A 27,275-nucleotide genomic window follows, 5' to 3' on the forward strand; every position below is an offset into this window, starting at 1 on the left:
AATGGCTGGCTAACACAGTAGTGATAAAAAAGAAGAATGGGAATGGCGCGTATGTGTAGATTTCACGAACTTGAATAAAGCTTGCCCAAAAGACCCCTTCCCTATGCCTCGGATTGACCAGTTGGTTGACGTGACTCTAGGCCATCCTCGAATGAATTTTCGGGACGCCTTTCAAGGGTACCACCAAATACCTTTGGCTGTGGACGATCAAGAGAGGACAACTTTTGTCACTCTTATAGGAAATTATTATTACAAGGTGATACCCTTCGGTTTAAAAAATGCAGGGGCTGTCTATTAAAGGATGATGACCAAAATGTTTGAGCTTCAATGAGGAGAAAACATAGAAATCTACATCGATAATATGGTGGTAAAAAGCAAAGTAGAGTCCGATCACATTATTGACCTCGGAAATACTTTTGATATTTTAAGGAAGCACAAGCTACGGCTTAATGCTTTTAAGTGTTCATTCGACGTCGGATCATGGAAGTACTTAGGCTACATGGTTACTCACTGTGGAATCGAAGTCAACCCTGACTAGATTAGGGCAATTAACAATCTGTAGCCACCCCAAAATCCTAAGGAGGTCCAGAAGCTCGCGGGGATGACTACTGCTTTAAATTGATTCATCTCTCGATCGGCAGACAGGTGTAGACATTTCTTCCAGTTATTAAACAAGTGGAAGAGGTTTGAATGGACCGAGGAGTGTGCCCTGGCCTTACAAAAATTGAAAGAATATCTATCTCGGCCACCCATCATGTCCAGCCCTGAGGTGGATGAGGTTTTGTTTGCCTATATCGCGGTGGCCTCCCACACGGTGAGTTTGGTGTTAATACGTGTTGATGACGGTGTACAAAGGTCAGTTTACTACGTGAGCAAGTCATTACATGAGGCCGAGGTTCGTTACTTACCACTAGAAAGGGCCATTTTGGTAGTGGTGTATGCTACACAAAAGCTTCCCCACTATTTTCAATCACATACAGTTATCGTCCTGACCCAGGTCCCACTTAAATCTCTACTATGGAGTGCGGATTACACAGGGAGAGTTGCAAAATGGGACACAATTTTAGGGGCTTTTGACATTAAGTACATGCCACACACCTTCATCAAGGGCCAGGTTCATGCCGATCTGGTTGCCGAGTTTGCTAAATCCCCGGAAGAAGAAAAGATAGAAGAGCAAAACATGGATGGAAAATTAGTTGGAATGATCTCAATATAAGAACATGCATCTTGGAAAGTTTATGTTGATGGTGCTGTGAACTATAGGGGATTTGGTGTGGGACTAGTCTTGATATCTCCTAAGATCATCACGATTGAAAAATCCTTAAGATTGGGCTTTTCCGCTACAAACAATGAAGCTGAATATGAAGCCCTGCTAGAAGGGATGATCATGGTACAAAAAATGGGTGGAAAGGCAATGGAGTTACTCTCTGATTCAAGATTAGTCGTTGGCCAAGACCAAGAAGAGTTAGAAGCCAGCGATCCCAGAATGCAAGAGTACTTAAACCAGGTTAGACATTTACGGTCTAAGTTTGAAAATTTCAATCTATCACAAGTCCCTAGAAGTAAAAATACACATGTGGACTCACTTGCTACATTGGCAACCTCCTCGACACAAAGTCTACCTCGGGTAATCCTCGTAGAAGACTTATGTAGACCTACCGAGGCAAGAAGAACCGTAGCTCATGTTTTTCAAATAAGGGCTGGTCCTAGCTGGATGGACTCTATCGTATTGTTTCTCAAGGAAGATTTTTTACTAGAGGATAAGTCTGAGGCTGATAAAGTGCGAAGAAAAGCTCTTCGGTTCTGGCTGTCCGAGAATTAGAAGTTGTATAAGAGATCTTTTTTTGGTCCATATCTACTGTGTGTACATCCAGAGGCGGTTGAACTAATCCTGGAAGAGTTGCAGGAAGGAATTTGTGGAAGTCATACTGGGGGCAGGTCTTTATCGCATAGGGCCCTTACGTAAGGCTACTAGTGGCTGAAGATGCAAAAAGAAGCAGAAGACTATGTAAAGAAGTATGACCAGTGTCAGAGGTTTGCCCCAAACATTCACCAACCTGGTGGAGTCTTAATCCTCTCTCCAACCCATGGCTTTTCGCTCAGTGGGGTTTGGATATTGTTGGCTCTTTCCCTAAGGCAGTAGGGAACGAGTGGTATTTACTAATTGGCACAGATTACTTCACCAATTGGGCTAAAGCCGAGCCATTGGCAAATATCAGAGACGTGGATGCCAAACGATTCATTTGGAAAAACATTGTCACTAGGTTCGGAATCCCTAATACCCTCATCTCGGACAATGGACTCCAATTTCACAGAAAAGCTTTCAGGAGATATTGCAGCGACTTGGGGATAAAGAACAGGTATTCCACTTTGGCATATCCATAGGGGAACGGGCAAGCTGAAGCTGTTGATAAGGTCATCGTGAGCGGACTTAAAAAGAGGTTGGACGATGCAATGGGGAAATGGGTGGAAGAGCTGTCACATGTCTTATGGACTTATCGGACTACACCTTGTAAGTCCACAGGAGAAACGCCTTTTTCTATGACCTATGGGGCCGAGACTGTTATTCCTCTAGAGACAGGATTCCCTACACTAAGGACAAGTTCCTTCACTCCTAGCAGTAACGATGAACTATTGGGGAGAAGCTTAGACCTAGTTGAAGAGAAAAGGGAAAATGCCATGGTCCAATTAACCTACTATCAGCACAAGCTCAAGTAAGGATATGACACCAAAGTGAAATTAAGACAACTTACAGTTGGAGACTTTGTCTTAAGGAAAGTTTTAAGAGCTGCCAAAAACCCAACATGGGGGAAGTTAGGTCCCAACTGGGAAAGGCCGTACCATATCACATTGGTGGCCAGAATAGGTGCATACTATCTGGAAGATCTAGAGGAAATGACTATACCACACCTCTGGAATGAAAATAACCTTAAGAGGTACTGTTATTAATAAAAGTTTCTTTTACCCAATTTGGGTGTGTTATATTATTTGTTATGCGTTTTTCATCATTTACCTGAGTATCAAACAGAACTTGGGTCATGTCTGGTTCCTCAGACCACATACCTTGAAAAAATTGATATCTCTCAATTATTTTTCTAAGTGTTAAACAGAACCTTAACTATGCCTGATTCGTCGAACCATCTGCTTTGGGAAAAATAACACAGGGTGACATTTACCTAAGTATCAAACAGAACATGGGTCATGCCTGGCTCCTTGGACCACATACCTTGGGAAAATTGATATCTCTTAATCATTTCTCTAAGTGTTAAACAGAACCTTAGTTATGCTTGGTTCCTCGGACTATCTGCTTTGGGAAAATTAACACAGGGTGACATTTACTTGAGTATCAAACAGAACCTAGGTCATGCCTGGCTCCTCGGAGCACATACCTTAGGAAAATTGATATCTCTCAATTATTTCTCTAAGTGTTGAACAGAACCTTAGTTATGCCTGGTTCCTCGGACCATCTGCTTTGGAAAAATTAACACAGTATTACAAGTACTTACACGTTAAACAGAACCTTAGCTATGCCTGGTTCCTTAAACCATCTGCTTTGGGAAAAGTAACACAGTATTACAAGTACCTACACGTTAAACAGAACTTTAGCTATGCTTGGTTCCTCGGAACATCTGCTTTGGGAAAATTAACACAGTATTACAATTACCTACACGTTAAACAGAACCCAGATCATGCTTGGATCCTCGGATTACATACTTAACGCAAACTAACACTTTCCCTCAGATTGCAAAATGTCATGATAAAACTTTGGTTATCGCAAACTTCATGAGATACATGTTCAAGATAAACTAGTATCCTTTGTTATATACTTAAATACTCACTACTATTACTCCAAATAGCGATGATCTTCCTTGTAACAAGAATCCCAAATAGATGCTCATGAGCATCACTTAAAGTATTTGCGGGCATACTTGTATTTATGTAATGCTTGACCATACTTTCAACGCCCATGAGCACCACTTAAACCTATATGCACATTACAATTGAGTATGTTCATAAAGTTAAGCTTATGCTGTGCCGAGGTAAGTAACTCAATAAAATTCAACTATCTCTACTGCTGGTCATATGAAACAGGACAATCGCTCTCTACTCAAGTAGGACAATTGCCTCATCATTACTTTTATCAGGTTTTAACCAGAATGGAAATGATATTGATTTCAATACAATAATCACATAAAGAAAAGAAACATCCATAACTTTCATTACCTAAAAGCCACCAAATGAGGCCAAACAAGTACAAAAAGATAAGTTAATTACAAATTGGAAAGTAAAAAAAGAAAAAAAGAAAAAAAAAAGAGAGACCTATTTCTTCATTTTTATTACAAGCTTGTCTTTGGGGTCTTTTGAAAGTTGTGTGCTTGTTGCTGTGGAGGACACTTTAGTCTTGTCCTTGGGGTCCTTTTTTGGGGGTATGGTTAGCCTGGGACTTTTGTCCTGTAATGCGACAGTTGGCGTGACTATTCACCTCCCCGCATGCTTCTCACGTGTGCTACAGTTGGCAGCTTGCCAGTCGCAAGTCAGCTGCGAGTCTTAGCCGCGAGACTCTGCATCTTTGCACAAACTTGAGCTTTTCTTCACATCTTCTCACACACTACCCTTACATGAATCCCACCTAAATACAGGGTTACTAATTGCTAAAATATAAGTAAATTTGGTATAGAATAAAACCAACAAGATGGTTGATTAAATTCAACCTTACAATCTCCCCCTTTGGCTATTCCGTGACAAAACCTTACAACAGACTCTAGACTTAACGCGTGAGTTAGGAACAGTTGAGCAAAACTCACTCACACCTAACTCTAGATTCTGATAAGCTCTTTGAACCATAAGAACAAGTATCTCCTGAAACACAACAACACAACAATGTCATTGTATGCAGAAAACTTGAAATGTATATGGAGCAAGAATAAAGCGACCAAACAAAATGGAATAAAGCAATAGACCATGGCTTAACCAAACAAGCAATCACTATACAAAAGTGACCACTATGCTCATTCACACAAGGAATGAACATCCAGACATGCAAGCTGACAAGCTTATTTGCAATGTATCATTTGCATATCCAACACTCAACCAATGCATAAAACATATATGCATCTAGGAACAATCCTACGAGGGCACAAGAGTGAAGTACTAAAGAAAAATGCATGACATTTAACATCAAGTACTTAAGCCAAAAAGCAAGGGTACAAAACATAAAAGCTGCATAAGCATGGTACAAACCATAAAAGCCTACAAAAGCAACATAGGTACAAATGTACCATACAAAAGATGTACTAAAGAAAATGTACAATATAAACTAAAAGTGCTTAAAGTTTCTCCCCTTCAAAATGATGAGAAGCTGTGATGCTCTTGGAACATATATACTTGTAACTTGAAACACTTGCACAAAACACATTAGAACTCCAAGATAAAGCAAGTAATAAAAGGACAAGTATAGTGTAACAAGTAAATTGCGATCAAGTAAACATAATGAGAAACATGTGAACAACTTGATCATACACCAAAACAGTCATATAGACATGACTACCAAAACAAAGTTTTCTTATTAACTCAATGTCTTCGCCCCCTTGGTATATGCATCTCCCCTATGGAATATCTCTCCCCCTACAAATGTGCACGAGAAATAGAATTTCTCCCCCTAAGAATGTGCACAAATATCATATAGAAATGACAAAAACTCTTCGGTATACTCTCTAGAGTATACTCTCCCCTTTTTTGTCAGGAATAGACAAAGGGTCAAGGAGAAACAAGGGCAAGAGATGAAGGTATGAACAATGATAATGATGCATGAGGGATGCAATATGAATGAGAAAATAAAGCTCAAAACTAAGACGAAACAAAATGCTACAAAGCATAGTAAACATGACATGCTAGGATAAAGAAACAATGTATGAACCAATGCATGACAAGGGTAGCAAGGTGTGTGCAAGAGGTGGCAAAGTGCAATGCATGACCAATGCATGAAAAATGCACATGTGGGGTAAGGTGTGTTAAATAGACAACCAATGAACTATGCATGTTCCTAATGAGAAAACATGAAAAACCCCAAAGTTTGATACTCATCAGAGTCCAAACAAGCGAGAAAATGCCTAAGAGGCATTTTATCAAACACCTAGCATGCACACTATGAACAACAATGTGAAACAATGCATGAACATCATGAAATCTACCCTTAATACATGCTGTTTTTGCCACAAGGGGCTAATATCCAAAGCAAATCGACAAAAGAAACCAATCCCATGCAAAAATTTGACAAAAATTAAGTTTTTCCAACCCCTATGATTAAAACCCCAACCAAGAACACAAAGCTCTCTAAAACATAATCTAAGAATTAAAATAAGTGAAAAAAGTATGTAATTACCTTAGAGATGTTAATGGAATGAAAAACCATTCAAATTGATTGGGTTTTGATATAAAAATAGTGAAAGAGGTGTTTAAGAGAGGATGGAAGAGGTTTAAAACAGGTTTCCCACGAAAAACCCTTTAAAAAGCTGTTTTTGGGCGTTTAGCGATTGGGTGAGTCGCGAAGTTCAGTCGCGAAAATTTTTGTGAGTCGCGAGTGAGTCACCAAAGCTTTTGGATGAAACTCGTGACTGGGGTTTAGCGACTGGTGAGTCGCGAGATGAGTCGCGAAAAATTTTAATACCAATTTTTCAACACAGAACTTGTTTAAACAATGAAAAACAAAGTAAGCACAAAACAAGAACACAAAGAGTGACAAAAATCACTTCCAAAAACATATAAAATGATCAAAAATCTTTTTGGATTAATCCATATATAGTTGAGCACACACACATTACATTTAAACAAGTACAATCAAACAAATGAATAAGACATTCGTTGAATATTAGGCATGTGTGTTGTGTGTGTGTGTATCAAATGTGGAATAGTCCTTAGTCTAAAGTGAAACTTCAATGATCAATTCAATCAAGTCATTTATGACTAGTACTAAGACAAATGGTCTATCTCAATTATAAAAATAAACATATATGGTCTCTCATAAGAAAATGATTACATATCTTTGAAGCTTTTCATTTGGCTTCTTTACAATTCATAACATTTGATCATTTTTTATCTTTACATCTCATTTTAAGATCGATGTCTGAAATTTTTATATTTCAATTTGATTAACAAGCCTTTGGCTTTTTGGGCACCATACATTTTCATAAAAGTTGTTTTCCCTTTTTCCTAATTAAATACTAGTATATGCGACGGCTTTTGTAACTCATTATCTCTTTTCATTTTGAGATTTACATTAGACGAGCTCTTTAAGCAAAAAATAAAAGAGTGGGAAGATATATAGAGACAAGTCTATGCATGCATCAAAACTAACATAATTATTAAGTAATCATTCATGACAAGCTTGAAGATCAATTTACAACAATCACACAAAGATGTCAAGATTTTTCCCACAAAGATATAAGTGCATAAAGAACAAGCTAAGCTCGTAAATGCAAAAAGCTATTTATATGAAATTACAAGGCAAAACTCACATGTGATATGTGCTCAAACATATACGATTAAACCTTTTGAATTTTTCACTTTTTCTGTGGTTTTGGATATTTACTCACACAAAACAAAGACATAAAAGTAAGATCAAAAGTAAAACCAAAACAATGCAAATAAAGAAATGCAAAATGCACAAATGCATGACAATGACACATCTAATGCATGAAGGGTCCTACAAAGATTGAAAGAATTAAATCAAGGACCAAAAGAGCAAAAGCTTAACCATAGGAACCCTTCCTCATCCAAACGGAACGATTGTTTGGAATTAGTGCCTCATGAAAAGTGAGGCGAGGGTTGGAAGAGTGAGAACCAGAGATGCACATAGTCAAGGAGTTAAGAGCATTAAACACATTCTTTAATAACATGCTATCTTCACTCAAAACCAGTTTACCCTTTTTAGCATAACTTCCAAGAAGCTCAAGTTTCTCTTTTCTTTTGATTATTTTAAGAGCATGAAACTTAGAGCAATGAGGTCTTAGATGACCAAAAGCACCACAATGGTGACAAGTAATGTGTTTAGGTCCACTAGGCTTTTTGGGAAGGGATCTAGCAATATGGTTTACCCTTTTTAGCATAACTTCCAAGAAGCTCAAGTTTTTCTTTTCTTTTGATTATTTTAAGAGCATGAAACTTATAACATTGAGGTCATATATGACCAATCACACCACAATGGTGACAAGTTGGAACAAACTTAGATCCATCCAAAGTCTTAGGTTGAGACCTAAACGGAGGCTTTGGCTTAACAACCTTTCTCTCCACCTTTTGATTTCTTTTATGTGGAGGAATGTACACTGATTTTTCCTTTAAGTTAGAATACACAATAGGCAATATATCGAGTACCACAACATGATTGCAGCAAAATACTTTCATCCTTTTTATTAATAGGTTCAGCAATCAAACACTTGACATGCATCTTAGGAGATTCATTTTCACATTTTAGCTCATCAACAAGTTTGTTAAACAAAATAAGTTTAGCATCCAAGTCCATATTCAAACATTCAAACTCTTTCAGTTTTTCAAGAGAATTTTCAACAAATTTCTTATTTTTTCACTCAATTTGTTGGATTCATTGAGCTTAGCAATCAAATTATCATTTTCACAAAATAACTTGTTCAAATTCTTTTGAAACTTCTTAGCAATTTTCTCCAAGGGTTTGATGTTAGGAATATCAACAATATCCGAAGATTCATGTAACATAGCATCACAATTATGAGAATTATCACTCATAGAAGCATTTTCACAAACATGTGGCATGTTACATTTATCATCAACCAAATCATAAAAAGAGTCATATAAAGCACAATCTATGGCAAATAAACACAAGGGGTCAAGGATCACACTTAGGTATTTAAACCACAACAAGTGTACCCGCTCTGATACCAATTAAATGTTCAAAATGGGTATAAAACACCCTTGAACGTTTAGACCCCAAAATACAAAATATCAATTCAAACTTAATGTCAAATAATTAATGTGCAGAATATGAACATAAGCTTAACACAGAATTGATAAACAATCTAAACCAATTATAATCACATTCACAACAGAAACTAAAAGGTAAAGATAAAGGGAAGAGAGATGCAAACACAAGAACAACACGCGATGTGTTATCGAAGAGGAAACCAAAACCCTCGGCGTAAAACCTCTCCGCTGCCCTCCAAGTGGTAAATAATCCACTAAAAAATGTAGTTGGGATATATGAACAGCAGAAGAGCCTCCAAGCTTAATCTACCCAGTGTACCTAAGCCCTCCAAGCTTCTTGCTCCAACGAGGTTGTGCCGAACCTATTTCTTCTTTAGCTTACCGAATTCCGCTATAAACCATAATATCAACGAATAACCATTGGTTCCTTCCTAACTGCTTCTCAAAGCACCAAATAAACATTCTCTCGGATGTGGGTATGGTGAGATAAAGATTTGGCAAATAACCTTTCAAGGATTTAACAATGGAGAGGGTGAGAGTAGAGGAATTTGATGAGTCGCTTAGATGAAGATTGTGGATGAATCAATCTTATTTTTCTCTAGGGTTTTTCTCTCAAAATTCTCTCTGGAAGCTCTTTTCATTTGGTGGGTATAGGGGTTTATATATAGTGGTGTGTGTTTGGAATGCGAAGAGTCAGTTTTTCCTAAACAAGGCTGGTTGGCAGCTTGTCCTCGCAACTGGTTTGAGTCTCGAGTTCAAGTCGCGAGTTAACGGCCTAGCTAGCCTGGGACTTTTGTCCTGTAGTGCAACAGCTGGCGTAACCTTTCACCTCCTCGAATGCTTCTCACGTGTGTTGCAGTTGGCGGCTTGCCAGTCGCGAGTTAATCGCAAGTCAGCCGCGAGACTCTGCATCTTTGCACAAACTTGAGCTTTTCTTCACATCTTTTGACACACTACCCTTACATGAATCCCACCTAAATACAGGGTTACTAATTGCTAAAATACAAGTAAATTTGGTACGGAATAAAGCCAACAAAATGGTTGATTAAATTCAACCTTACAACAGCAATTTGAGTCTTAGAGGTAGCCAGTTGGTCTTCAACACTTCGCAGCTGCAGCCTCTGACTTTCAGCCTACTTCTCTACGTTTTCAAGTGCGGTTGCCGCATACTTTCTCTGTTTCTTCTCTTCTTATAGCTTCAACTTCATATCCTAGAGGCTCTTCTCAACCACTTGAAAGGCCTCCACAGTAGCGTTGCGCCTTCCCTCTTCCTTTTTCATCTAGCGGTGACAGGAATTGGCCATCTCTTTCGCTCAAAAGGAGGCTTGTATAGCCTACCAAAGAAAAAGGGGAGGGGTTTTAAAAAATAATATGTATATAATATAAATAGTAAGCTAAGTGTAAAAAAAAAAAAAAAAATAAGCACTGTACTGCTTCATGTACATTGAATGTATGAATCATTATATATGTATGTTTTTTTTTTTCTTCTTTTTGCTTCATGCATTGATTATCATTGTAATGAGTTTTACTATTGACACAACTTGGGCTTTAACCATTAACTTCGTAATCTTAGAAGTTTAACCATGCTTTTCACTCTGTACTAGATAGTGTAATTAGTAGAAAATACTTAGGAAAGTCATTAGTTGCTAACTATGCTAAGGGGTTAGGTTCGACACGCTTTAGAATGCCTTGAGCGATGCTCGTGGGCTTATGTTTATCCATGCCTTTGCCGAGGGCAGCAAGTTTTGCCAGAGGTCTGGGTCCAAGGATCATTCAAGACCTTGGTTCCGTTTAACACTTAGATCTTTCTGTAAGTAACTAGTTTTCCCATAAGTTTGAGTCCAAGGAGCGTACAAGACCTTGGTTCTGTCTGACACTTAGATCCCCTGTAAGTAGTTAGTTTCCCCATAGGTTTGAGTCCGTAGACCATGCAAGACCTTGGTTCAGTCTAGTATCCAGGTTCGTCTTGAAGTGGTTAGTTTCCCCATAGGTTTGAGTCCGAGGATCATGCAAGACCTTGGTTCAGTCTAGTACCCAGATTTTTCTTGAAATGGCTCGGTCTAGTATTTTAGGTGGTTGCCAAAACATAAGATGTATAATCACAATAGAACTAAAGTTCGAATTACAAGAAATAGGATGCTTTTGTTAATAATAATACATTCTCAGGTTATTTACATTCCATGGACGAGGTACAGGTTTTTCGTCTAGGTCTTCCAGGCAGTAAGCACCTATCCCCGCCACCGAGGTAATTCGATATAGCCCCTTCCAATTAGGCCCCAGCTTTCCCCATGAGGGATTCTTGGCAGCCCCTACGACCTTCCTCAGCACCAGGTCCCCCGATGCTAGTGGTCTGAGCTTTACATTGGCGTCATATCTATACTTGAGCTTTTGTTGGTAACAGGCCAGCCGAATCATTGCTTGTTCCCTTCGTTCATCAACCAGATCCAGGCTCCTTCCCAGCAGTTCATCATTGCTGCTTGGAGTGAAAGAGCTCGTCCTTAGTGTTGGGAAGTTTGTCTCCAGGGGGATCACAGCCTCAGTACCATAAGTCATGGCAAAAGGTGTTTCCTCTGTTGACTGTCGTGGTGTAGTCCGTCTAGAGAACGTGGGGTAGCTCCTCTACCCACCTCCCCTTGGCGTCATCCAGTCTCTTCTTAAGCCCGTTGACGATGACTTTGTTGACAGCATCGGCCAATCCATTCCCTGAGGGTAGGCAGGAGTTGAGTACCTGTTTGTGATCCCAAGTTCACAGCAACATCTCCCGAAGGCCTTGCTGTCGAATTGGAGTCCATTATCTGAAATGAGGGTATGAGGGACCCCGAATCGCGTGACGATGTTTCTCTAAAGGAATTTCTTTGCATCCACATCCCTGATGTTGGCCAGTGGCTCGGCTTCGACCCACTTGGTGAAGTAGTTCGTGGCCACCAAGAGGTACCTCTTATTCCTTGGCACTTTGGGGAAAGGTCCTACAATGTCCAAGCCCCACTGGGTAAAGGCCATGGACTGGACAAAGGATTGAGGACCCCTCCAGGTTGATGAATATTTGGGGCGAACCTTTGGCATTGGTCACACTTCTTAACATACTCCAGGGCCTCCTGCAGCATTACGGCCACCAATATCCTTGTGTGACAGCTCGGTGAGACAGGGATCTCCTCCTGTGTGGCTCCCACAGATTCCCTCGTGTAGCTCCTCAAGTAGTAATTCTGCTGCTTCGGGGTGGACACACAACAGGTATGGTCCAGAGTTGTGGTCTCGGACAACCAGAACCGAGAAGCATTCCTTTGTACCTTTTCTGCCTCGGACTTCTCCTCGGGCAGAACATCATCTTTGAGGAATTTTACTATAGGGTCCATCCAGCTAGGACCCACCCTAACTTGATGGATGTGGACCGTGCCCTTTGCCGCCCCACTCGCTCTCTTCAGGTGCTCCACCAGTATGGTCTAAGGTAGGTCCCCTACCGAGGAAGTGGCAAGTGTGGCTAATGAATCAGCATGAGTGTTCCACTCTGGGAATATGAGACAAGCTGAAAAGACCAAATTCCGACTGCAACTGCCTGACCTGGCTCAGGTACTCTTGCATTCTCGAATCTCTGGCCTCCAGCTCTCCCTTTACCTGGCTACCACCAATATCGAATCTGAGAACATCTGCACCGACTTTCCCTCGATCTTTTGCACCATGATCATCCCTTGTAATAATGCCTCGTACTCGCCTCATTGTTTGTGGCCATGAACCCAAGCCTTAGGGATTTCTCTATAACATGCTCTTCAGGGGATATTAAGACTAGCCCCACTCCAGACCCCCTCTAGTTTGCTGCGCCATCGACGTATACCTTCTAACACGGTGACACCGGGGATGGAGACTGCCCCAACTGACTTCTCATCAACGCTCCTCTCCTCGGCTGCCACTTCTACAGTTGGTTCAGCGAACTCGGCCGTCAAATTTGCCAGAACCTGGCCTTTATGGAGGTCCGAGGCATGTATTTGACGTCGAAGGCCCCCAGAATTGTGTTCCACTTCGCGATTCTTCTTGTGTAATCAGCGGTCCGGAGTACAGACTTCAAGGGCAATCGGGTTAAGACAACCATCGTGTGAGCTTGGAAGTAATGGGGGAGCTTTCGCGTGGCGTGGACCATAGCCAGTATGGCTTTCTTTAAGGGTAGGTACTTGACCCCTGCTTCATGCAGCGACTTGCTAACGTAATAAACTGGCTTTTGGACACCATTTGTCGTTCCGTATCAGTACCAGGCTCATAACGTGGAGCGCTACAGCAAGGTATGCGTATAGGACCTCGTTGGCCTTAGGATTGGACATGATAGGCGGCCGGATAAAACTTCTTGAGTTGCTGGAAGGCCATGGCACAGTCCTCGGACCACTCAAATCCTTTCCACTTGTTGATCAGGAGATAGAAGGGCCTGCACCTGTAAGCCGACCTGAGAATGAATCGGTTCAGAGCCCGATCATCCAGTAAGCTTTTGGACCTCCTTGGGGTTCTGCGGAGGCTTCAAATTATGGATAGCCTTGATTTGGTCAGGGTCAACTTCGATTCCCTGTGGGTGATCATGTATCCTAGAAACTTGCCGGAGCCCACACTAAACGAGCATTTTGAGGCATTTAGGCGCAGCTTGTGCTTTCTCAGGACGTCAAATGTGCGGCCGAGGTCCCAAAGTATTCGGATACCACTTTACTTTTCACACCATATCATCAACATAGACCTCGATGCTCTTGCCCAGCATTGGCTCGAACATCCTCGTCATCATCCTTTGATAGGTGGACCCTGTGTTCTTCAGACCGAACGGCATTACTTTGTAGTAGTAGTTCCCGACGGGCGTCACAAAAGCTGTCTTCTCCTAATCTTTCAGGGCCAGCGGTATTTGATGATAGCCTTGAAAGGCGTCTAGGAAGTTCATGCGAGGGTGGCCCGTGGTTGCATCAACCAGCTGGTCGATCCGAGGCACGGGGAACGGGTCTTTTGGACACGCCTTATTTAAGTCGGTGAAGTCCACACAGGCCCTCCACTTTTCGCTCTTCTTCTTGACCACCACAGTGTTGGCCAGCCATTCAGGGTAAAAAACCTCTTTGATAGCCCCGGCACGCTTAAGTTTATTCACATCTTCCCTTATGGCATCAACGTGCTCTCTCGATGGGCGTCAGGGCGGCTGTTTCTTGGGCACTATGGACGGATTGACGTTAAGATAGTGACAGATGAAGGACGAGTCAATCCCTGGGCATGACAGGCATCTCATGCGACACATCAATATTGCTTCTGAGGAACTCAACCAGATCCTCTGCTCTTGGGAGCAACCGTGCTCCGACTCGAAAAAACTTTTATGGATCATCACCAATGCCACTTTCTCCAAATCCTCACATTTTGCTTCCTCGACGGCCGCATCAAGAGGTACCGCCGGGGTCTTTGATTGCTATAAGCCCTTCTCCGCAGTAGTCGAGGGTTGTGTGTCGAGCCGATGTGATATGGCGGCCACCGTGCATTGCCTTGTTGTGGGTTGGCAGCCATAGATCTCTAAAACTTGATCCACTGATGGAAATTTCACCTTCTGGTGCAAGGAGGAGGCAACGCCCCCCAAGGTGTGGAGCCAAGGCCTTCCTACGATGGCAGTGTAGGGGGAGTACGTGTCCACCATAATAAAGTTCACCTCCACCACTTCTGGGCCAGTCTGGATGGACAGTCTAATCATGCCCTTCGGGATGACGAGTTTCCCATCAAAGCTCATCAAGGGGGAGCTATAGGGAGTCAGGTCGTCCAGCTTTAGTCCCAGCCCCTTATAGAGGTCTGGGTACATGACCTCGACTGCGCTGCCACCATCCACCATCACCCTCTTCACATCGTAGTCCCCAATTCTGAGTGTGATCACCAGGGCGTCATCATGGGGCTGGATGGTCCCAATCTTGTCTTCCTCTGAGAAGCTCAAAATCAGGTGAAAGCCTCTCCTGGCCCTCTTTGGCTCTGACTGGGACTCCTCGGCAGGCAGCTGGGCTACGGACAACACTCGTGAAGGGCGCGTGCCTGTTCTTCCTGGTGCCGCCATAATTACATTGATCGTCCCTGCGGACGCCCGTAGTGCGTTATCTCTTTGGGGCTCCTGAGGGGTCCGGCCTTAGTGGTCACCGGGGTGGTGCAGGAGGTGTTTCAGCCTTCCTTCTCGGACCAGTTAGTCCAGATAGCTCCGGAGGTTCCTGCTGTTCTCTGTGGTATGTCCGTGGTCTCTATGGTACTGGTAGTAAAGGTTCTGATTGTGCTTCGTGGATTCTCCCACCATCTTATTCGGCCACTTGAAGTATGGCTCGTTCTCCATTTTCTCCAACACCCTGTGTATTCGTTCTCGGAATGTGGCATAGACAGCCTGTGTGTCGGCCTCTCCAGATTGCCCTGCAAAGTCTCTCCTCGGGCGGGTGTTGTTGTATCGATCCTGCCTAGAATCCCTCCTCTCCTGAGGGATGGCCTTCTCTTTTCCTCTGGCCTGCAACTGGTCTTCCTCCACCCGTTTGTATTCGTCGATCAGATCCATCAGTCGGCGCATGCTAGTGGCAGGCTTGCCTGTCAGGGACTTCCTTAGGTCATGTCTAGTTGGGAGACCATTTTTGAAAGTGCCGATGGCGACGTCGTCGTACTTGCCCTCCAGTTCATTGTACACCTCCCAATATCGGCTCGAGTAGGCCTTTAGAGTCTCTCCCTCGTTCATGGTCAAAGACAGCAGTGCACTCAAATGCCGAGGCTCTATGCTGTTTGTAACGAAGTGAGAGCCAAAGGCCTGGGTCAGTTGTCTGTACGAGCTTATGGAGTCCGTCCTCAAGCCATTGAACCACCTCATCGCCACTGGGCCCAGGCTGGAGGGGAAAACCTTGCACATCAACATCTCGTTCTGGGAATGAACAGCCATTCTCTGGTTAAATTGGCTCACGTGCTCCATGGGGTCCGTTTTGCCATTATAGATAGAGAAGGTTGGCTGCTGGAACCGTCGAGGAAGTGTAGCCCCTTCTATATGGCGTGTGAAGGGCGATTTGGACAGTCGGTCCAGTGCCCTACTCATGGCATTGTACCCCAATCCCCTAGGGGATAGGCTTCTACACCTGCGCTTTCGGTAATGTTCTTCTTCATGAGAAAAGGTCTCGCTCGGAGGAGTTCTTGATCTTCGCCTATAATCATCGTTGCTCTCATTGTCAGAAGGCAGGTCAGGGCTAGGTTGATGTCGCCTTCACTGTGCATGGCGGAGTCTCCTCTTCAGGTCATCTATCTCCCACTGTATGGCTTGCTCATCATTCTGCCCCTGGGTTACGTGGCTGCCACCCCTCTTTGGTTGCGTGACTCGGTTGTTGTTGTGTCTCTATGGCACATGGCTGTCTCCACACGAGTAGCTGCTGCTGGTCTGAGTGGCGTATGCGCTTCCCTCTAGGAATCTTCCATTCTCTTCGTTTCGATCACTCTCGGGGTTGGCGAAGTTACCCTAGTGCTATGGTTTGGCCGGTTCAGGTTGATGGGGACCTGCTTGGTAAGTGCTGGATCCTCCCATGCTCGATCGTTGCCCTTACTAACGCATAAGTTCTCCCCACAGACGGCGCCAATTATAGGAACCGGGTTTGAGCACTTCTACTATTGAGATAGTGAACTCTAGCCCAGCTAGCCCAGTACAATGAATTTATGGAGAGCGGGTTAAAGAACTAGGCACTAATGAGGGATGCAACGGCCATGCATGGTTACATGTGAATCAAATAACCAAAACGTGAGTTAAGGTGCGCAATGGTGCTTCTCGGCCCTTCCCTTGGGGGCTTGAAGTTCTTATTATTTCTTTAGAGAATGGTTACAAGGATTTCTGGAACAATACAAGTTGCTACAGTACTCTTCTACTCAGATTTTCCATCCACGTTTCTAGAGGGACTCTTTACATTATATGCTCCCCTCTTAGCTGATCCTAGCCCTACATTTGTTGATCAACCAGACAGTTACTTGAGTGCATGTCCCATCAGCCGCCTTCCCATGCTTCCAGTGGGTTGAGACAACCAAGGCAACACTGTTCAGGAGTCCTTTCCTCATTAATGCGGTCATGACGTTAGTTGTGGGCATTTAATGTGGAGGTGACAGTTCATCTTGGACTTGCTCCTCCACCATGCTCTCATTGTTGACACGTTGTACTTGTTATTTCTCTTTGGATGCTCAGGAGGGCCGCTCCTGGTTGCTCGTCACTTCACCCTTCAACGTTCTCGGCTTGCCGAGGACAACATCGCCATCAGCTTGGGCTACGTGCGTTCCTTCTCGGACGTTTCTTGATCCTCGGCATGGGTCTTGGGCCGGACGTAAGATGGGTCGGGGTTGCCAGATTATTAGGCCCCACATTCACAATTAGTGAAAAATCCTTCAAATTTTCTTTATATCTTTTTATTATATGTAAATTTTGAAAATCTAACAATTGGATTATATGTTCTTATTATATCTTCTATGCTTGCACAATTTTATAAAAATAAAAAATCAATAGTTATATCATTAGTCAAATGTTTAAATTTTTGTAAATCAAAATTTTGCGTAAAAAATAAGTTTATTAATTGAATGATAAATAATATCTAATTTGAAAAGAAAATTATGTGTATTAAAATCATAAAAAAAAAATGTACAATCCATAGTTAAAATTTTTAAATTTACATTAAATAGAGAAACATACAAAGAATTAGAAGAGTTTGTCTTCAGAGAAGAAACCTTTTCCTTTTTCCCTTAACCATGACACTCAACTAGTACAAGAACTTTAAAAAGTTCATTACTTTGTAAACAAGCGGAGAAATTTACTTTGTAAATAAATCAATGTAAACTGATGACGTATGGTTTAGACTTCGAGCTAATTTGAAAATAACTTATTTAATTGAAATTAAAAAAAATTTATTAAAGAAATTAAAAATTAATTAAATAATACAAGAAAACTGTAAATTGTAAAAATAAAAAGCTAAAAAATAAAGAAAAATGTTAACGTGCACTAATCAATATTTATAAAGTTGAAAAAATAAAATAAAGGTATAAAAAAGGCAAAAAAAAATAATTTAAAAGTTGTTAACGGTGAACACAACCCAAAACTAAAATAAGCAAAAAGAAATAAGCTCACGTCAGACTCATCCTTCATTGATAACAGCTGGCCCTGCTTTTTGGATATTGGGTGGATTCTAATTGAGCTGGCTCTGCTTTTTATTTTTTATTTTTTTGATAAGGCTCTGCTTTTTAGATTATATGGTGGATTCCAGATGAGCTGGCTCTGCTCTTTAGATTATAGAGTGGATTTCAGTGTGAACAGGTGATGTACAATGTGGACTTTTTCGTTGATTGACCATAGCAGAGCTAGCCTTGCTTTTGAGATATCAGAACGTGGGCCCTCAACTTCATTATTGCATGCACTTTGAGCAGCTACACTCTTTGCTCTCTGGTTTCTCCTTGTTCATTTCACCATCTACCTACGTACTCTTTTACAGCAACTTTCCATTTCCAAAGTATGGCTGCTGCTCTACTTTCTGCTATTGTGGAGCGGCTCGGTTCTTTAATTTCTTCACAGTTCACGATGACTATAACTGTTTAGGAAGACCTAATTCAAAATTTAAAATATTGTTGTGATCTTTTTTATTTCCTAATTCCTAGTAGAGTTCTTCTAGGGTATTATTTTGTGTAACAAATTCTTTTAGCTAAATATTGCTAAAATTAAAACATATTTACGTTATAGGTACTGTTTGAAGTTATTTGTGAAAATGAGGAGAGAGATTGAATTTCGGCAATACCATTGCCGAAATTCAACAAAAAGTAGGAGAAAGAATGAAAAAAAAAGGAGGAAAGAGAAAAGCAATTGCCAGAACAAGAAAACCTTGAATTTCGGCAACAGTGTTGCCGAAATTCATCTGACCAAATTTTCTGTGCTGCCCGAATGTGTGAGAAGTGCAATAATGCGTGAGCGCCCAAACAAAAAAAAAAAATTAATTGCGGCAATGGTATTGCCGAAAATGGTAGGAAAAGAAAAAGTGAATGCGGAAGAATTAAAGAAAAATATAATGTGCTACGTACACAATATTTTTACAATATTTTCACAATAAATCACAAGTAACTAGTTATTATTAGTTCAATTTTTTTTTTGGCAATTGTGACAATGTCATTGCCGAAAATGGGAAAAAAAATAAAATTTTTTTTTCCTAATTGTGGCAATGGTATTGCCGAAATTCGGGCAATGCTAAAAAAAAAAAAAAAAATCCAATTGTGGCAATGACATTGCCGAAATAGTGGGAAAATTTTTTTTTAGCATTGCCCGAATTTCGGCAATATCATTGCCACAATTAGAAAAAAAAAAGTTTTTATTTTTTTTTCCCATTTTTGGCAATGACATTGTCACAATTGCCAAAAAAAAATTGCCACAAACATATTGAAACTTTTTTTTTTCTCCCATTTTCGGCAAGCCACAATTGCCACAAAATTTTCGGCAAATCCATTACACTTTTTTTTTTTTTAAAGAAATAATAACTGCACACAATTTTTACAATATTTTTACAACAAATGCTAAGTATCAGGTTGTTACTTGTTGTTATTGTTAAATTAAAATAGTAATGTCAATGTCAAATTTAAATTTGAACTAATAATAACTAGTTACTTGTGATTTATTGTGAAAATATTGTAAAAATATTGTGTACGTAGCACATTATATTTTTCTTTAATTCTTCCGCATTCACTTTTTTTTTTCCTACCATTTTCGGCAATACCATTGCCACAATTACTTTTTTTTTTCCTTTGGGCGCTCAGGCATTATTGCACTTCTCACACATTCGGGCAGCACAGGGAACAATTTGGGCAGATGAATTTCGACAACACTGTTGCCGAAATTCAAGGTTTTCTTGTTCCTGCCAATTGCTTTTCTCTTTCCTCCTTTTTCTCATTCTCTCTCCTACTTTTTGTTGAATTTCGGCAACGGTATTACCGAAATTCAATCTCTCTCCTCATTTCCACAAATAACTTCAAATAGTACCTATAACGCAAATATGTTTTGATTTTAGCAATATTTAGCTACGAGACTCCAACTTTTACTGTAATTTTTTTTTTTGAGGATCAACTTTTACTGCAATTAGTTGAATATATATATATATTATGTAATGTGGTATAATATATAAAAAAAATAAAAATTATTTTGTCTATTTTTTATAAAAAAATTTACAATTTTTTTTTTTTTTTTTATCTCTACAAATATATAATTCTATTATTTTTTGCGTGTTTGACTAATATTTTTTTTAAGATGAATCATATTCTTCTAACTTCGATTGTAGTGTGTTATATTTTTCTAATATACAACTAAACTTTATAAGTCTCAAATTTATCATTCAAGTTTCCCATCTCTTAAAGAATAAGGAGATTATCATGGTAATCAAAACTCATCACAAAATTATGAAGTTATCTTAACAAAAAATTAAAATGAAACTAAAGGAATAAAAGATAGACTTTATAATAACTTATTACTTAATAATTGGTAAGCATATTACTCAAATTCCTTTTTTTTTTTTTTTTAAACTAAGTACTAATCCAAACCAAAATTCAATTAAAGTTATAAAATTGAGGGAGAAGACTCTGTGATGGGAAATGAAAGAAACATAATACCAAAACACAATCTAAAAAATAATATATGACATGACAAATGAGGTGACGCAACAAAAGTATAGCAATATTAAATATTACCGCGATATATATATATATATATGTAAGGGGGCGGATTTGAGCTCGAAGCCCAAAGCGTAGATGGACTTAAGCCCAAAAAGCCTAAAACAATAAATTTATAGAGAATGGATTAAAAAACTAAGCTTTCGTAGATCATACAAACATTGGAATAGATTCTGATAATAGGAGAATGAAAAGAAATAAGGTTGTATTGAAGAAATATAGTCTCCGGCAGGGTCCGAGGTGCACTGTTCTAATATATTATTCTCAAATTGGGTTACAAGTTTGGTTCTTGAATGATACAGTGTTTCTTCTTCAAGTTTTCCATCTCCCCTCTATAAAGGGTTTCGTTCCTTATATAGTCCCTCTTAAAGCATCTTGATCCTACACTTGTTGATCACTTAAGTCACCACTTGAGTACTTGTCCATTAGACACCTCTCTGGTATGATCCGCCTTGGGGCAGCCAATTTGGCACTGTTACTTTTCCCAGTCTAATATCTCTGCAATGTCTATCCATACCGACGGAACTTCATGGGAGGTTCTCATGCATTAGCAAGCCGTTTCTTCTGACCCCGGCTTTATTTGGCCGAGGAGACATTTGTCCTCGGCTAATCTTGTTGGACCCTTATAGTCAAAGATAACTCCTTTATTTGTGAGCACGATCTTTTCTAACAGAGATTCTTCCTCCTCGAACCATACCTTATCCTCAGTTTGGGCCATAGGCCCAATGTACCAATATAAAATGAATTTCTGGGCCCAAAATCCTACTGGGCCCAATATCCCTACAATAGCCCCTTGAGATCCTTCTTTCTGATTCTTCGAGAGGAAATGAGGATTTCGACATCACCAGATTTATTCTATGTCCACCTCGTCCCTTCTCTGCCATAAATACGCTGTTTTAACTACCCAAAACACGCTTCTGCCGCTTCAACTTACGAGACACGCTCTTCATTTAATTTTTGCAGCCTTATGTCTCCCACGTTCTACAGTGTGATCCCAATCTAATGATAGGGAGCTATGTTCGGACTTGAGCGGGAATTTTCCCACTCTATAACTTATTTTCTAATATAAGTATCAATCAAATCAAACACTTCCCACACTTTAGCGATCATTTAACTCTTAGCGCACATACTTTGAACTTACCCACTTTCTCACCTTACTCGATCGTCTATAAATACGAAACGTCTGTCTGAGGACCTATTTTTCACTCTCGTAAGTCTTCACAAATCCCTACTCTTTACTTTCCCATACATTTTTTGTTCTTCACACTTTTTCTCTTCTCGACTCTATCTCTTTTCTCTCAACCACTCTTAGGTTCTTTAAACCATTCTAGAATGGGTAGATTTAAGTGTCTGGTGGATTCTGAGGAGGGAATGGCGACTTTCAGGGTTCAATATAGGATCCCTCCTAACGTTAACCTCAGATATTGTAAGGAGGGGGAGTGGTTTGAACGAAGGCAAGCGGGTGAGGTAGTGATTCCATGATCGCCTTCATAAAAGGCGGCATGAGAATTCCAATGGGGACAGTTATGAAGGACTACCTTAGGTTCTTTCATTTAGCACCCACCCAATGTGTTCCAACGTATTTAGGATATTAGGATGCGTGGATGCCTTAAAGGAGAAAATTGGGCTAAGGTTAACTCACCACGATGTTAATTGGGTATACAATCTTCATCATTTAAAGGGGAAAGGGTATTACCTGAAGACGAGGCAGCCCGAAATTAGGCTCATGCAGTGCCTCCCTGAGTCTAGTAAAGGGTTAAATAAGGATTTCTTGATCATGTCAGGGGAATGGCATGATGGCCTTCCCTATCCAACGCAAGAATGGCAGCCAGGTGTGGTTCTAAAAATAGGAAAAAATGAATCATACTTTACTTTGTTTTGATTTGTGCTGCTTCACTTTTAACGATCTGTATTTCATGACTTTTGCAGATAGACACGCCACCGAGCCAAATTTCAGTTTGGTTAATAGGGAGGGTTAGACAAAATTCTCAAAGCCGAGGTGTTTGTAAACGATGACGATGGTCAGCTCCGAGCAGCTCACTTAATTCTAGGAATCATGCCCATTTCTCGCGCTTTCCAAGCGCCCAAGTGTGTGATAAAAGCTCACGACCCACGCCTGCATCGTATCAACATTGCTATGGAGGGATTTCTCCTTCCTGAGGGCGCTCCAATCCCAGAGGGTACATTCTCCACACAGCCTGTTTCCTTTCCTGGCTCAACAACCGAGGATATTAGCAGTTCAACTCCAATACCAGAAGGAATACCAGAAGTAGGGGCATCCTTGTCACAACCATTTACCAGAGTTGCAACTTCATCTCGCACCACAAATTCAAAGGAAGAAGTAGTGGTAGAAGTGACTGATTCTGAGGACGAATTTGAAGTTTTCAACCGAGTTTTGTCTCCGGAAACTTCATTCCCTTACCTCGGCCCACACTTCTCCCTAATAATTGACGAGATGGGCATTCAACGAAAACCGAAATCCAGTTTGTTGGATTTAATAGAGTCCCAACCAGGGAAAGATGCCCCTGGAAAGAAGGCCCGTACCAAGCCTCCCACTCCTTCACCCGCTCTGCTCCCTCCCCAGCCTGCCGACCTGAAGAGGAAGAGAGAGCAAAAAGGGAAAGAGGTGATGATAGCTGGGCAAACCCTTCCCCCTCGCGAGGACGAGGTTCAAAGAGTCTCTAAACAGGCCAAAACAAGGTAGAGGGGCAATGAGAGGATAAGTGACCATCCGCCTGAGCCCGCAGCTTGGCTTCCGGCCCCCTTGCTGGATGATGCCTTCATCAGGGACTTTCAAGACGGAAAGGCCGGCTACATGGCCAACGTAGTGAAGCAAGCTCTGCTGCTCCCCGGAGGCATGGCCAAGCTACTATCCATGAGGAGGCATAAGGTCTTCCTCAGTCTCAAAAGATATTTGGCTATGGTTTGATTTTACTTAACCATTTTCTCTTTTTTTCTTCTTTTTTAAAAAAAAAAAAAAAAAAAAACGCAACAACAACAACAGCAAGAAACAAAAGGAAAAAACTAGCCAAGGCAGCCTAGTTCTTCGCCCTGAGCTTCACTCCCCCTTGGGAGGCTGTCTAGAGGTGTCCTCGGGGTTCTCAGAACTCTAACTTAGGGGAACCGCTTGCAGAGGCATCACCATGATAGCTATTTCCTTAGTTGGAGGGGCAACCCTAGGAAGGCCCTCCTCAGCAGGAAGAGCCTGAGGCTCAGCAACAGGGACTTGAGAGCCAACAGGGGGCTTCACCATGTCCGGGGGTGCATCCAAGTTATTGGTTCCCCCCTTCCCTGGCACCTTCTGACACTCAGCACCCTCAGTCAGAAGAGATCACCACTGGTCCGAAAAGATCATTTTCCTCGGACACAAAGAGCCTTGATCAAGCAAACATTTGGGAGGTTCAAGCAATCTTCCTAGCAGTTCCAATGATAAGTGTGAACCACAGGCGCGCATGAGAGTAGCAGGAACGGTGAAATATCTAGAGGAAAAACTTCAACCACCACATTAAATGCACTGCAGCTACTTTTCTGGCCACATTAATGTGGAGAAGACCCCTGAACAGTGCAAACTCAGCTACCGCCTCACACAAGGCTAAAGAGGATACCTGATGTGACATGTACTCAAGTGGATGTTTAGATGATGAATAAGTGGACGATGAAGACGAGGGAAGAGAGTGCTATATAAAGGAAAGAAGCCTCTGATAATAGGGATCGGAACAAAAAAGAGAGAAAAGAACTAAAGAACTTTACTGTAACTCTAAGAACTGTAACCTACTTCCATTCAATATATTTCCTCTTCGGACGTTCACGTTTGTACTTTTTCAAGCTTGATTGCATGTTAATTCATCCATAAATATCATAGTTCATCACTGTTTCATTCACAACCAGCTCAGCTCTTTCACCCACTCTCTATAAATTCATTGTTCAGGGTTCATTGGGCTCATAATCCAAACCTATTGGGCGTGGGCTACAAAAACTGACCCTACAACATATAATAATAAAAAGATAGAAAGAAAGTTTGAAGGATTTTTCACTAATTATGAAAGTTTGTATGATTTTAAATTAATTATGGGTCATGTTAATGAGTGCCGTAGGGCATTGGTTAACAATCTAATTAAAGAAGATTTTTATGAGAAAAGAAAAAAAAAAGCAATTAATGTTTTGACAGTTTTTTTCATTTCCTATAAAAGTGATATCAAAACTTTCTTAAAATGAATTCTTAACCAATGCCCCAACGACACTCGTTAACATTTCTCATTAATTATTTACTACTTATTTTACTCAAAATTATACGTTAATTATTTTTGTATACGCTGCGTTATATATTGCCATACACACTCTATCTCACAACATGATTTCAATTATAAAGCTGAATGGATTTTAATTATAGTTGTTGCTAGTGATAATACACTAAAATATAATAAAATCACACAAAATTAAAAATTAGAGCAAAATAATTGGAGATGTATAATATAGAAAAAAAAATACAAAATTTTTTTTGGGACTGAGGTGCAACCAAGGTTGAAGCCAAGACTTAGAGTTCGGGGGCAACTCTGCTACTAATTGCATGCTGTAGCTCCGGTCTCCAACTCTAATTAAAGAGTCTCTCTCCTTATCAATATGATATTTTACGTTAGGCTAACTTATTATCTTTACAATAAATTTTTCGACTTTTAATTAAAATATTAAAAGTTTGATGAAGATATTTTTGGTTTCAGCAAAGCTTTTGAGATTTTGCAACGTGAAAAGCTTGACTGCAAAGCAATGACCGTCAGTATGGTTCTTAGAAAATTCAAAGAGTTATTTTTCCATGATATTGTTGTATTGTAAAAAGCTAAAGCATGGTACCTAGAAGGTTCAAAAAGTATCTTGACACAGTTCATACAGTGAGCATGACTGTGCTTAAGTCTCATCTTCCTTATACTTTGGGGTGGTTTGTAGAAGAGTTTAAATAATATTGTTTGAGTTTTTTTGATATATATGTGAGTAAAAAAAGTGTAAAATTGTGTATAAGTGTGTTTAAAATACTCAAAAAATTGCTTGAAATGACCTATTAAACAGGCCCTTAAAGGTTTCTCGGAGGTTTCGCCCTTAGGGGTTTCTTGGTGGTTTCTTGGAGTAAGGAAGTTGCTCCCTGGAAGTGGAACCCACTGTCTCCAAAGCCTGAGGGCCTAGTCAATGAAGTCTACGCGGTGCATTATCAGTCCACAACTCACACTCCCACTCACACTGATCTTTTCTTCAATCCACCAACAAGTAGAATGAATTTTCACACTTTTTTCACTCACGATGATGCATGGGAACCCAACTAAAAGACATTACAAGTTTAGAACCCAGTAATGGAAATACCATTAATTTCTTGTCGGCAAGAAAAACTTGGGAGATCTTTTTATTTTTCACAGTTTGGATTTTAAAATTTTTCTCCAATTATATTATTCCATCATTAATGGGAAATTTTATCTTTTCTTTGCCTAATAAATCAGTGATCCTCATTTGAAAAAGTCATCAGCTCTTACTAATGTTTATAGAGATAAGCCTAGATTCACGTATTCGAAAATGCAAAACATGCAAATTGTAAATTGAAGATTTGATCACTTGCTCGTGAATTATAAGTTATAATAAAGAATATCTTTGGTTTGACACTACCTCCACATATCTGACCCAATTTCTACTCTAATAAATTTTAGTTTATTAATCACCATACGCATAAATAATTAAGGAGTTTCTCTTATCAATGTGATATTCCACATTCGGCTCGGAGGATATTTATTTTCGGTTCAGAGAGGTGGGTGAGATAAGTTAAGCAGGTGGTATTGGAGTTGTAATGGCTCTAGAGAAAAATCAAAAGTAGAGTGGGTGAGATGAGTAAATGAGGTGGCTGGAGTTATAATTGCTCCAGAGAAAAATCAGAGGGAGAGGTGGGTGTCGGTACTTTTTTTTTGTTTTGAGGAGGAGTGTGTCTGTACTTAAGAGAACCGGTGAAGTTGGAGGTAAACCAAAGAAGAAAAAGCTTGTAATTGAGCTTGGATTTGACAAGTCACTGACTTGGGTCCCACATACTTGCATCTAATTACAAACATACCACCCAAACTCATATCTTAAAAATTGGAAACAGCCTAAGACCTGAACTCAGTTTCCGTTACTATCATTCAAAATTTTGAGTTTGGAGTTACGAAACTTAGACAACAACTCTAAATTCAGTGGGTCCCACGTTTTTAAAATTTTTTTAGAAAAACAAGCACACACATTATCTTCACAATAGATTTGCCAACTTTTAATTAAAACATTAAAAGTTTAACAAAGAGATTTTTGGTTTCCATCAAAGCTTTTGAGATTTTGCAATGTGAAAGAGTTATTTCCATGATATTGATGTAATGTAAAGTGCGTAACTGGTACCTAGAAGTTCCAAAAAGTAACTGGTCACAGTTCACACATAAGGCAAGACTACACTTAAGTCTCTTCTTCCTCCCTTTAAGATAATTATAGGTTTCTCGGAGGAAGGCTGTTGCACTCGTAGTTTCTTTTCATTGAAATTGAGGATTTTATTATTACTTTTTATAAAAATTTTAAATTAATTTAAGGTGAAATTATTTTTGAGGATGTTTTTATTTTGTTGAAATTTGATAATTGTGATAAAAAGTAATAACTAT

The 27,275-nt window shown here is 40.3% G+C and overlaps 2 protein-coding genes across 2 annotated transcripts; both read right to left on the reverse strand.

Moving 5' to 3' along the window:
- Positions 1-14,368: 14,368 nt before the first annotated feature.
- On the reverse strand, positions 14,369-14,995 carry LOC112025760 (uncharacterized). Its single transcript, XM_065774505.1, has one exon. It carries the CDS (start codon positions 14,993-14,995, stop codon positions 14,369-14,371), a length of 627 nt encoding a protein of 208 aa, XP_065630577.1.
- A 123-nt stretch (positions 14,996-15,118) lies between these two features.
- On the reverse strand, positions 15,119-15,997 carry LOC112025762 (uncharacterized). The gene has a single exon (XM_024058446.1). It carries the CDS (start codon positions 15,995-15,997, stop codon positions 15,119-15,121), a length of 879 nt encoding a protein of 292 aa, XP_023914214.1.
- Positions 15,998-27,275: the final 11,278 nt, after the last annotated feature.

Source organism: Quercus suber, unplaced genomic scaffold (genome assembly GCF_002906115.3).
Source record: "Quercus suber isolate HL8 unplaced genomic scaffold, Cork oak 2.0 scaffold_94, whole genome shotgun sequence".
NCBI lineage: Eukaryota > Viridiplantae > Streptophyta > Magnoliopsida > Fagales > Fagaceae > Quercus > Quercus suber.

What these genes read in the sequence shown, in the direction of transcription:
- LOC112025760 (XM_065774505.1), bottom strand. Translation starts at nt 14,995, where the DNA reads ATGGCGGCACCAGGAAGAACAGGCACGCGCCCTTCACGAGTGTTGTCC.
- LOC112025762 (XM_024058446.1), bottom strand. Translation starts at nt 15,997, where the DNA reads ATGAGTAGGGCACTGGACCGACTGTCCAAATCGCCCTTCACACGCCAT.